General features: G+C 36.7%; 1 protein-coding gene across 6 annotated transcripts in view; it reads right to left on the reverse strand.

Moving 5' to 3' along the window:
* Positions 1-483: 483 nt before the first annotated feature.
* The window catches only part of LOC127440208 (cytospin-B-like), a 204,973-nt gene continuing 192,042 nt past the window's right edge, over positions 484-13,414 (reverse strand). For 4 of the 6 annotated variants that reach the window (XM_051696670.1, XM_051696671.1, XM_051696673.1 and 1 more), the window contains 4 exons: positions 9,746-9,862; positions 9,043-9,102; positions 3,636-3,721; positions 484-1,698 (listed from right to left, as the gene is read on the reverse strand). In XM_051696670.1, the coding sequence (XP_051552630.1) occupies positions 1,683-1,698; positions 3,636-3,721; positions 9,043-9,102; positions 9,746-9,862 (279 nt within the window). In that variant the 3' untranslated portion in view covers positions 484-1,682. Of the gene's footprint in view, positions 1,699-3,635; positions 3,722-9,042; positions 9,103-9,745; positions 9,863-13,414 lie in introns of those variants that run through there. The other 2 variants (XM_051696672.1, XR_007897094.1) reach the window with 2 other exon arrangements.

The raw sequence follows: 13,414 nt of genomic DNA on the forward strand, positions 1-13,414 counted from the left end.
ACAGTTACAAAATGTGTATAGGCTACATCCAAATACACAGCAGTTATGGGAGAAAAAGGCAGGCATTGAGAGTAATATGCAATATATGGAAATAAAGGCAGTTTCTGAACACAGGTGTGATTGTTTTTTTTTTTTTTTTTTTTTTTTTTAACAGAGTCAAGTAATTCTGAGATCCTGGTATGTGTTAGTGAGTGAATTGACAATATTGTGTAACTCCTAAAGATGTACAATATATACTGGATTGTATATATATATATATATATAAAGTAAGGGAGATCTCCACTCTGTAACCACACAGACTGTTTTACTGCATCAGCATGGCATTTTAAGCACTTTCAGCAGACCTATAAAACTGGTGCCTGTATGACTCCTCCATTTCACACTGACTGTCGAAAGTTTTATCTCAATTTTGTCATTTTCACAAAGGATCATTCTAAATGAATATGAACAAAAACAAATGATTTTTGAATTCAAACAAGAAAGCAATATTTATGACTGACAAAAATCTTTATTATTACCATTCACATTATCATCCATTAACCATCTGTTGTCATAAGGCAAAACTGAAATGTCAAAGAGATAAAAATAACATACCCAGTCCTTTAATATCTAACTATTAAATGTCAATAAATAACATTTCCAATATGATGCAGTAAGATAAACCATGTCTGAGATGGTTTCATCCTCAACAATGACATTTGAAAACAGAGATGCTTTCTTTCATTGTATATGTATTTTAGTTCTGTCCAAAAATAATTTTATGATTGCTTGTCCATAAGCTTGAATCAGCATATTTTGAAATCCAGCATTTATTTATTTTTGGGCACAGTACATACTGCTGACCAGCCTAAACCCTTTGACAGTACTTTCCAAATTCCTTTACATTTAGTTGAAACACATTCCATGTCATTTAAACAGGCACAAAAAGCATTAAATAATCAATAATGGTTGTTTGAACAGTCTTACAATATTCAATCAGACATTGACATTCTGAGATGTTTTTAGAAAATAATTAACTAGAGTAATAGGGAAATAATCTTAGTGTTAGTTAATGAGGAATGAGTAAATACACGTAAGGCTCTTTTGATAACTGGGACAGATGCTTGTTGTCTCTGAGTGACAAACTTCAAATAAATTGTCAACAAGGTTTGATGCCTTAATCATCTTTAAAATAATTTGTGGGAAAATTATTTTATAGGTATATCAATATATAATATTGTCAATCATACTTTTTTTTTTTTAATAAAGGTTAGAGCTAAACGTAGAGCAAAAATTAGCACTAAAAAACTATACCATGTTTCATTGTAGGACTACACAAACCTACACTCTGCAAGCAAGTTCAAACTTCCAAAAATTAGTTACTGTAGGTCCATATAAGAAATGAACAGTAGGATGATTGTATGAAAAAAGGAGATGTTTGAGGCCAGAATGTGTGAGTATTTAAGTGCTGTGAAATGCTGGTTGTATTTAGAGGAAACCTGACTTGTGTGTGTGTGTGTGTGTGTGTGTGAGTGTGAGTGTGAGTGAGCGATTGGCTGTAAGAGAACTGGACCAAGCAAATAAAAGTGCTTCTTTGCCCTTATGTTCACCTTCCTCTTCCTTCAAGAATTAAGTCTCAAAGTACTTATAGATCTGAGAGACATACTGCATGACACTCTGCCAGTCCGGTCGGTCTGTGTGCATCAATTCATCAATATTCTGCAAAAAGAGAGAGAAAGAACGACATTAATATGTAAAGGAGATTTTTTGAAAACATAAGATAATGTACATGTCTCTAAAAGAACAGTGTATATATGAAGAGAAACACAATTGCACAAATTACATTGACAAACTGCCAGAGGTTGCAACATTGCCTCTAAAGAAGAGACATTCAGCTGGCGGTAGGATGTTCCAGTCATTTGTAAGTGTTGTCTTGATGAAATATGTGGATTATGGTTTTAAGAGAATAGCTCAGCAGGAGTGCTTTCTTAGCGTTACAGCCAATAAGAGGTCACAATTATCACATGTGATGGAGTCAACTGCAACACGTCCACAGCGCACACACTCAGACCATCCTCAGTGTCATTAACAGATCTCAGCTGGAGTTATCAAATTCTCAGTAAACCACAGATTTAAAGGAATAGTTTGACTAAAAATGAAAATCCTGTCATCATTTACTCACCCTCATGTTAATCCAAATTTGGAAACACAGAGAGAAAATTTGAAGAACATCTGAGCTGCTCTTGTCTATACTAAAAACGCATATAGAAACCAGAGGCTGTCAAGCTCCATTAAGGACAAAAAGCACAATAAAAGTAGTCCATTCAACTTGTGCACTATATTCCAAGTCTTCTGAAGACATACTATAGTTTTGTTTTAGGAATAGTCAGAAATTGAAGTTGTTATTCACTGAAAATGTGCACGGATAGTCGACATTCGGCTAACCGCTCGATGCACCACTATTCAAATACTAAAATCACTATTCTATTTTTCTCCACTTGCAAAAGAGTTCTTCAACCCTACCGGTACCCGACGAGTCTGGGTCCGTTTTTCAAGTATAGGGCAAGTTAGGGGCTGTTCAAACATGCTTTTGTGTGCGCCTGCGCTGTTTTTCCATATACAGTATTGTTAACATGCTCTGGACAGGCGTCTTTGACTGTTGTGCTGAATCTCACTGTTTTTCTTTCAACATCTTGCACTGGATAGCAGCATTTTTAGAGACCAAGTAAATTTAAAAAGAAGTTACATTTTTATTATTGCTGTCCTGAAAAAGTTCAGGTTAAAAAGAGGGCTTCATGTGACCGTTACACCATTAAACATGATTCCAGGTTGTTTTTCACCAAACAAAGTTTCAGCACTTGATAAACTGTAAGACAGTGCTTTTTCCAGTTTGCTCTGGTGTACATATTTATGTACCATATTTAGACAAGTTCAATGGCATTTGATTTCAAACTATTTAAAAATCTAAGCACTCTGAAGAGGCTATTTAACCACAGCAGTGTAACTCCTCACACATGACAATACTTGCGTTCACTCCCTCACAGAAATGTGAACCTGCCCGGGCAGAGTGCATACTGTATACAGGCAGTAACAAATGTATTATTTTTGTTCGACTTTAATGTTAGATTTTATCATGTGAAGATCTATGTATATATACTGTGCACTTTATTTGCTGCAATTTTCAGTATTGTTTGAGGAAATTCCATTGCAATAAATGTTGTTTATTCCCACGTCCCAAATCCTGACGAAAAACTGATTAACCGTTAGTGAAACCTTGCGGTTAACTGAATGTTAAAAACGGGAACCATGTGCATACTTACTGAAAACCTTGTAGCGAATAACAGGAAGCTTTAACATTTTGCTAAACCAGTGTTAATCTCGTCAACAAACACTTTCATCTGTAATTTCGTTGGCGAGATTAACACTGGTTTAACAGAATGTTAAAGCTTTTTACCATAACAAGCTTTAACTTTTAGCTTTTAACTTAACAAGCTTTTTTGATATTGTCAACAATAATGAAGATGAGTTAATTACCTCTCTCAAAATCATCCTATACAGTATGTGACATTAATCAGCTATTGTATATCCACAACATAAACATAATACATTATTACATTATATAATAATATATATTATTATATTAGACATATTATTACATTAGGCCACCTGTCCAGGGTGTTTCCCTGCCTTCGGCCCGAGACAGCTTGGATTGGCTACCGGCAACCCTACATAGGACAAGCAGCTACAGAAGATGGATGGATGGATGGATATTATTACATTATATAATACATTATATAAACATATATCATTATAAACATAATAATACAACTTACATCTGCAAAGACAATGAAGAGAATGAGCCGGTGAACTAGTCAACGTAACTTGAATTGTAAATATGTTTTTTGTCATTTTGCAAATTGTCATTAAAATTTTATTTTTGTTGACTAAAATGATATGCCATTTTAGTCAGTGTAAAACTGACTACAATTATTGAATTTCACATGATGAATTATTAGCTAAATTTAAAGGACATTTTCATCAAAAGACAAAAAATATTACTAAAATAAACTGTGTGAAATGAAACACTGTGTTATTTTATTTTATATTTTATGTTATGTAGAGAAAAGAAAGAGTGTGAAATAGCATGATGGTTGAGTAAATGATGACAACATTTTTATTCTAGGCTAAAGTAAAACTACAGCTCACTTGGATCAAATGGTTAAACAACTCAAATAAGAATTTATTCAAACATGCCATTACAGTAAAAAAAAAAGCCACTTCAGCTTAGTAAAGTTATTACTATCTGCCTTTATATTCAAGTCACTATTTCTTCCTTGTGTCTAAATCATCTAGTGCAATGTGGCATTTTCCCGCCATAGTATCTGCGGGCGTGTAGGAACCCAGAGAATCATTAAACATTTACAGGTCATTTTAAAATTGCCCCAGCGGGTGTAATTCTCCTGTTTTTCCTCCAACTCTGATTTTCTTTCTCACCACTCTTGTTTTTAATACCAAGAAGCAGTTATATCAACAGTGTTTATATGGCATAGGCAGACATAGATGGAGGTGTCTAACATGTTCGCGCACTCTGCTCTTTCTCTTGTTTGCTCTTTTATTATTCTCTCTCACAACATTTTGCTGACCTGCAGAGCTTTCAGCCAGAGGATACAAGGTCTTCCATAACCCACACTCTAAACATCCCATGATGGCACTGAACATTTGGAAACATGACAACAGGAGAGAGGCATGCCAGAATATTTTCCTCATCTTAATACCATCGTATCTTCAATTTAAACACGCACACAGACGTTCAGACATGGATCCAATGCTTTAATCCTCTTTACATTTGTTTGTTGTGTCTGTGGGTAAGGCACGGTGGCTGAAAGGGACAAACATAACCTTGTAAGCGATGCGTCAAGTCACAATATTTTGTACACTTTTGCAGGGAAGTCATATAAACATTAATTGAATATTTTTTCCATTCTGCTCTGGTTTGCTGAGGGGCCGCTGTGCCTTGTTTAAACTGTTTACTGTAACTATACTGTTACAAATGTTGCCTACGATGCTGACATGAAATATTGCCTTTTGCAACAAATGTACTTGCTTGGAGAAGAAATTATAATTATATTTTGAGTTATAGATCAAGAATAATTTATATGATGTTATAGGATTTATTTGAAAGAATTAAAAAAATAATTTGATGTCTATCACTTTTTTGTCCATCTGATCAAAGTTGATATGGGTTTTAGAAAAGTAATTAGTAATGAGTAATTTAATTACTTGTCAGACAGAGTAATTAGTACAGATTGTGATCATTCAAATTTCTGCATTAAGCAGAACAAAAATGAGCATCAAAACTAATCGACCAATATGAGTATTTCAACCACTGTTGCTTATACCAATATCTAAAGTGCTGCTTTCAATAACTGCAACTGATACAAACCAAACACACACACAAATGTTGGTGCGGCTATCCTTATGAGGACTCTCCATAGACATAATGATTTTTATACTGTATGAACTACAGATTCTATCCCCTAACCCTAAACCTAACCCTCACAAAAAACTTTCTGCCTTTTTGCATTTTCAAAAAAAAATGTAGTATGTTTTTTTAAGCGATTTGAATTATGGGGACACTAGAAATGTCCTCATAAACCACATTTATAGCATAATACCCTTGTAAACACAAACACACACACACACATACAGTATATATAGCTAAATCTACATGAATATGACACCTAAACAGTGGTCACTGTTATTCATTGTATCTGTAACAGTAATTTAGGCTAGCAAGACAGGCAGATTTATAGAGATTTCTCACAGCATCCTTTCCATATTAACCATCCATTAGCTATTTCTGCTGTATAAGTGGCCATGACCACTGGCACTCAAGATCGTTTTGCCAATTCTAAAGGTAATGAGATGGAGCCATTATCTACAGTGACCATAATTTCACCGTCTTTATACTGTATTCAAACACGGTTTCCATACTCCAGCTCACATTGCATGTGCAGATTTCAGCATGCACACACAAATGCTGTTAAACTTATGTATTGTAAAACCTGCAAGTGATTTTTTGATAACAACTGATAGAGAGCCAACTCAGAACTCCAGGTCTCACCTGGCAACTAGTGCTGGGCTAAATCTCTCTTTTTAATTTTTTACAGTGTTAAAAGTGGTAACTGCAATTGATACCCTAAGGATATTTCTACCTGATTTAACCCTTAAAATGATTTTTTTTCTCTCTTTTTTTTAGTGTAACTTAAAGTGTTATGGTTGATTCAGCGTTGTTTAGTAATATTTTTGAGTGAAACCAGTTCATACAAATGTTACCACATGAAGCACATTGTTTAGGTTTAAATTTTTCAGTGTATGTGTTTCCAGCAGAATGGCTTAAAAGTATGTTTACCTGTGTGCGCCACCATTGTAACAATACTGTACATTGTATATCTTCAATATTTCTTACTAAAACATTTTAAAGCCTTCTACTTCCATAAGCATTTTGAGTAATGATGAACCACTGTTGAACTGATTTATTACAACAGATCAGTTTCAAAAGAACTGTTACACAGAAATGAATCAAACTCCCTTCTATCGATTTGTGAGGTTTAAATCAGAGTTATTATTAAATGATCTGTCTTAACACGTCTACACCATGTGCATCCGTTAATGCAACGTGCTGCAATGACTTGAGGCTGTCTACACTGGACGCATTGAAGTGAACATTCTAAATGATGTGCAGATAGCACGGACCAATCAGTTGTGAGCTTAAGTAGACTTCAGCAACGGATTCAATGGGAAAACAAGTATACTACTTTATTTTCAACACACACCCACTGGTATAAACATTTACTTAATTACTATTGTTGTGTTAATGTTGCTAAAACTGAGTATAAATGTAGTTAGAAACACAGGATTATTTAAATTAGTAGATCAGAGACCAGAAACTTCACGAGCTGGCTTTAATGTAGTAGTTATTTACACAACATTCATGACAAAAAGATTCAAACATATGATATCTGGTAAGTAAAATCATAATCATAATAAAGTGACTGGAGTAGCTCTGTGGTGCGTCAGCAAAAGAACGGGGCATTCGTTTACTACTGGTGCTATGCGACACTATGTCTCTACACTATACTATGTCTAGTATAGACAGTGTCATTGATAATAATGGGATATATTTCCTTTTGATGCGACGCAACATGCTGCTCGCATCTGGTGTAGACAGGGTGTAACGCTCTTATACTTGCAAGTGTTGACACAAGGAGGGAAACTGCCCTACTGCCGGAAACATAATGGACAAATAAAAAGCTCATTAAAATCATTGCTACTGTACAGTTTATTCACAAATTTTAACCCAACTGGGAACCTGTTACACCATGACTCACTAGTACCTTAAAGGTGCTGTAAGTGATTAAAAAATTATGCTACTACCTGATAGATATCACTGATAGAGGTTTCTAGAGAAATCACACCTGTCTTTGAGAGAGCCCTGAAAAAAAAAAAAAAAAAAAAAATCTGGGGACTGGCCCACATGATTTTTTAATCAGAACTGCTCTCTGCCTTTGAATAATTTTGTACATTCAAGATTGCTGACTTTGGGTTTGCGGACATATCTTTGGAAGGTGGGGTTTTAGAGAGACGGTTGAAAACAAAACTGTTGAAATCACTTACAACACCTTTAACTGCAGGCCAACCAGGAAGTTGGAGTGCAGTTTCCTGGTTCTCACCATTTTAATGCTTAATTTAGATGTTAGAGAGACAGCAGAGACACAGGTCAGAGTGATAACTGACATTAGCGGACAGAATTCCTGGGATACATTGCTTCAGTGTCCGGTATTTATTTTTCTAGGAAAGCACAGGATAGAGGTGTCAGGGGTCAGCTTGAACTGGTGCACATAGTTGGGAAAGACGACTGACAGTAAGCTCACTTCCTACTGTAAAACTTGTTGACTGAGTGTAACTTTCTAACAGTTACAATGCAGATGCAAACTATGTGTATTTAAATGTGCTACTCTGGTCCATGCACACAAAGCAATGTTTCAAGATGTGCAAATCGCTCACACGGAAGGCTGAAAGCCTCACTAGGTACTGCTGTGTGTTTGCTGTAATTGATGTATTAACTCAGGAAAAAGTTTCTATTCATTCTCTGAAGCTTGTTTGTTTTTATTTTCTTAAAATTTAGATGAGAGGAATCTTGCTTACTGATCTGTATCCTACGAAATGGTTTATTGGTGATTAGTGTAAATCGTACATTTTCTGATGAAAATGAAAATGGTGCTTGCCCATTATAAACTTGCCGTCACGATGTGATTATATTCTGGCCCCTAGATCTGATTGGGGCCCCTTCTTCAATGGAAGTCTATGAGATTTTTGCCCATTTTATTGTCTGCTAGCACCGCTGGCAATCTTGTTACCAAAATTACTGATGAAAAATCACTTTGTTGATGAAGGATTTTTTGATTTCGTCCATGATAACGAAGACGATATCATGACGATAATTGAACGATTTTAATTAAAACATATTGATGATGAAAAATATGACAAGAAAACTTGTGTTTCCGTAAAAGCTACACACACAATGCAATATCCTAAACTGGCTAAAACACGAAAAATGAATAACAATCTGCAAAAGTATGAAGAATTCAGAATACAGTAACTTCTATAAAGTAGCTAATACTTCAGTATATTCACTGTGTTAATATTGATTGAAGTTTGGGCTGAAATATGTTATTTTTGTTGGCTTAAATTAAATGCCATTTTAGAGTAAAACTTAATAAGATTAATGAATATGACATGACAAAATATTGAATACATTTAAAAGAAATTTTTGTCGAAAGACTAAAACTATGACTAAACTAAAAACTGTCTGCTAGGCGAAAATCGCAAGTCCAATTGCTTAGAAAGGATACGTTATGCACAGTTTAATAGTTAATACTTGGGGTTAGGAGTTTGTCAAAATCCCTAATCCTAAGTATGACTGATAATCGTGTTGATTGCCTTTGCATGCATCACTAATTATAAAATAAAAGTAATATGTGTTTGCGACTGTGCACTCACCAGAGAGGGCTTGATGCCAATGCTTTCGGCTGCTTGGAAAGCCAGAGTAAGATTTCGCCCCTTTAAGGAAGAAAAAAAAAAAACAGCATTGCATTCACCAGTTGACCAACGTTGGCCATCAGAATATTATTCCCAGCAGTGGAAAACAGGTGTCAAATGCCCGTTTTTCAAGCAAAAAATTGTGCTAAATTCTCCAGCAAAACTCAAGAGCACTCAACAGCATGATGAAGCTGCCACATGAGGCCTTTCAGTAGCCATTTGTGTTCTCAACACACTGAAAGTGGCTTCGTGAATAATTCAAAAGCATAATGTCCCACCTCTTCCTGCAATCACTATTATACTTATGGCTTCAATTTGTCACACAGCTCTGAAGACCATGGCTCTTTGCGTGTGTATATGTGTGTGTGCGCATGTGTGCATGATTAAATAAACACAGAGCAGCAGTTTATTTGTTATGTACATTGTGTCTACATCTCTCTGTGTGCCATCTGTTTATGTATTCTGTCAACACTAATCCACAGAAGCCAGTAATTCATTCCATCTGACAGGTCAGGAGAGTTGAAGCCTTGACTGTTAACACACTATGTTTGATAGCTAAATGTGTTGGGCACCAAAGATATGGCGAGGTGACAGATCAAGCCTGAGACACACTCACACTTTACTAAATGCTGCTAAAGTCTGTGTGTTAGTGTGTGAGCAGCACCTTGTCTTGGCTTATGAGCTCCTGGTAAGGGATGTGTGCAGGCAGGTAGGTGTGTAGCAGAGCACAGAACGCCAGGCCATCGCTCCAACTGCTGCTGAAGTTTGTCACATCTATATTCTACAAGAAGAGAGAGATATAGAAACAATCAAAATGGGCATGCTCATTACATGGACATGAAAATACTGATATATATCGTAATTTGGTAATATTTCGATTACATATGCTTTATGTAAATGCATTAACTCAATTGCCATAACCTTATTAAATCAATATTCTGGTTTCCAGAAATCAGAATAAGACAGGTGGCATGCCTGTATCAATCGGAATTCTGTGTCAAGTAAGTATTGTATTTGGAATATCCTCTGTTCATTTCTATCTGCGCATGTCCAAACAAAAGTAAATGTTTGCTACGATACACAAGTATGTTTGAAAAGAAAAAAAATTTTGGAGTGAGAAGAAGAGAGATTGTGTTTTACACAATGAACAAATCAATCTACAAATGAGAGAAAGCACAGTAAGTGGAGTTTAATGACAAACTTGGTCATATAGAATAATATTACTATACCTATATTGCTGCAAAATGATTGGATTGGTTGTATGCATCATGGCAATTTGCTGGTGAAATAAAATCTAGTGGCACTAAAACAGCAATAAATTTTATTCATTTTCACACAAATCACAAGTAAAATGGCAGATTATCAGTTCATGAACACTCGCCCTGATCCTCACACAATGCTATCTGAGAGAGTGTTGAACTTGCACACCAGGGTAAGAATCCTGCAGTGCACGTAAGTAGACATGTGAAGCAAAAGGGTCACTGAAGCACCACAAAATGATGTAGCTGTTTCAGCAATTGCGTTTTTCAGCTCACATTTGCTTTTTATGAAACTATCGGTTAGGTTTAGGTTTAAGGTTTAGGGTAGGGAGGTAGCGCCACACAAGTGGACATTTCAAATCGGAACTGCCGCGATAAGTGTAATGAACCACTTAATATAATTTTGCAAAAAAGTTGCCACCGTCACGTAATTTTCATGAAATCAGGCTGTTCATTACCTACATTTTTGCAAATGACAATTACTGAGTTGATTAAATTACTGTGCAGGAGTACTAAAAATTAATTGAGTAAGCATCTCTCATATTTCCACAAAAGAACAGCGTGCATGTCTTTTTTTATTTGGAATATTGCATATATGTATGAAAGTTGCTGTGAAGGGCGTAAAAATCTTTTTCAGAACAAAGTGAGTACCACCCCTGGAGTCTCGAGTTCGAATCCAGGGTGAGCTGAGTGACTCCAACCAAATTGACCCGGTTGCTAGAGAGGGTAGAGTCACATGGGGTAACCTCACCGTGGTCGCTATAATGTGTGGTTCTTGCTCACGGTGGGGTGTGTGGTGAGTTGTACACGGATGCTGCAGAGAATAGCATGGGCCTCCACATGTGCTACGTCTCCGCAGTAACGCGCACAACAAGCCACGTGATAAGATGCGCGGATTGACGGTCTCAGATGCGGAGGCAACTGAGATTCATCCTCCGCCACCCAGATTGAGGCAAGTCACTATGCCACCACGAGGACTTAGAGCGCATTGGGAATTGGGCATTACAAATTGGGGTGAAAAGGGGAGAAAATCTGATTTTTTTTTAACTGACTGTTCAAACTGCAGGTTATATGTGGACAGATAGGATAGTTGCTTTGGATAACACATCCACATTAGTTGTCATAGTAACGATGCAAACTTGCTTATGTTCATGATGTGTGAGACTTTAGCATTGGATGTTTTGCCATTGTTTATTTTTTTAATTAGGGCAGTATCCAAATATTAACACATTTGTCACAGACAACGGCTTAAAATCCGGTAGAGGTGGCATATGCAATGTTTGTTGCTGCTAGGCAGGACAACTGTCCTGTTTTAGCCGGGACGTCCCAGATTTTGGCTGATGTTATGAATTCCCATACGGGACACCTATTGTCCTGTATTTTAGCGGGCTGTGAAATGTTTTGAAGGCTTTGTGTTTGTTTCCCGTATTGAAACATAAAGGTGCATTTAGACAGCGAGATGCTTGAAGAGAACCCCTGTCCTGTATTAAAGTGCTGAAGAATCCCGTATTCGTGTGAGACTTTCAATTCATTATCGCATTGTGGTGGCTTGCAGCCAGTGTGTTACCGCACATTAGTGCATCTCTTTGGGTGGGTAAATTATTTGAAAAGAGGTTTGCTCTGCTTTGGCTGCATAGACTTTACCTTTCACTGTCGGAGGGCTGAAATGTGTAATACAACATTCAATCTTAACTCACATTTAAGTCACTGTTTTATTGAAAATTCAGTTTGTAATGGTCCTACAGCATGGCCATCATAATTGTTTTCCTTTCAAAGTCCCTTGGAAAACAACCGGTGAACTCTGCATTCACACTACAAATGTGGTTTGGATCAGGCTTGTATAATTCTGATTTTATGTGTTTTTGTCCTGTTCAGACTACAAAAACCCAAACGGATTTGAGTAAGATAGGCCAAAAAATCAGATTTTTTTTCTGCCTGTGTGAACAGCCTTACAGTCATCAAATCTATTCATGGGGGCTTTAAGTGGCTTCTGAAGATGAATGAAGTGGAGAGAAACAGAGGTTTAAGGGCTCACTTCTAACCATAATGCAGCACCACATATATTTAAGATGAATAGCGTGTGACAGAATGCGAAAGACAGACAAGGAAGAGAATTGTTTTTACAGCAATGAAAATGTTTAGATGGACCTCACACACTCCAGACTGCTATCTTATTGTCCTCTACCGGACTTCCTGTCACTTCCTGTACTGTATGTCCCAGTGCAGGCATTCTTCTTTGTGTGTGCATGTCTGCAAATGGTCTGACTTTGGGAACGGGGCAAAGGGCCAGTGGCGACCCTCTTGGGTTCGGCCCTCATCAACCCCTACTAGGCCCTCAGAGTCCCAACACTTCAAAAACATCTTTTGATTTAGAATCAGATGTTACATTTGAAAGGAGACCACGAAAACAAGCTTCATCCATAGATGGGCCATTGGGGCTGAGTTTAAGAGAGAAAGAAAAGTTCATTAGCCATTCCACCAGTAGGTCTGAAGGTCAACGAATGACACCCACAGAGGGACAGTGAGGACTGAACCATGCAAAGAATCCCACCATCTGTGACTACACACTGGCTGGGTGGACATGTCTTGACATTTCTTATCAGGTGTGTTCACAGTGTCCAACCTGACACCGAGGGAGGCTTTTGGCCGAAACTTTTGTTTTATAAGAGACTCTTTTCTAGGACATTATCAGCATGCGGACCTTCTCTTATTTACAGTGTCCAACTTAAAATGTCTTGAATTTGCAGAGTAATGGTATCAGTTTGAAGCATGCGGAGGTAAAGGAAATATAAGTAAAACATTGCATAAATTAAAGTGAAAATAATATGGACTTTTTATATGGAGGAATACATTTTTCTCTCCACCACAGCTCTCAAATGTCATTGAATTCAATTAAAAACATTAAAATGCATCACATCAAAATCGGTCATGAAACACATGAGAACTAATGGCTTTTGACACCACTGACCATCAAACCTGGCACAACACATCTCGAGTCACCAAATCTGAAGCACAAATGAGATTTTTTAGATATGCTGGAGGTGAAGATTTTCAGTGAACAACGACTTCAATAG

Source organism: Myxocyprinus asiaticus, chromosome 4, assembly GCF_019703515.2.
Source record: "Myxocyprinus asiaticus isolate MX2 ecotype Aquarium Trade chromosome 4, UBuf_Myxa_2, whole genome shotgun sequence".
NCBI classification, from domain to species: domain Eukaryota; kingdom Metazoa; phylum Chordata; class Actinopteri; order Cypriniformes; family Catostomidae; genus Myxocyprinus; species Myxocyprinus asiaticus.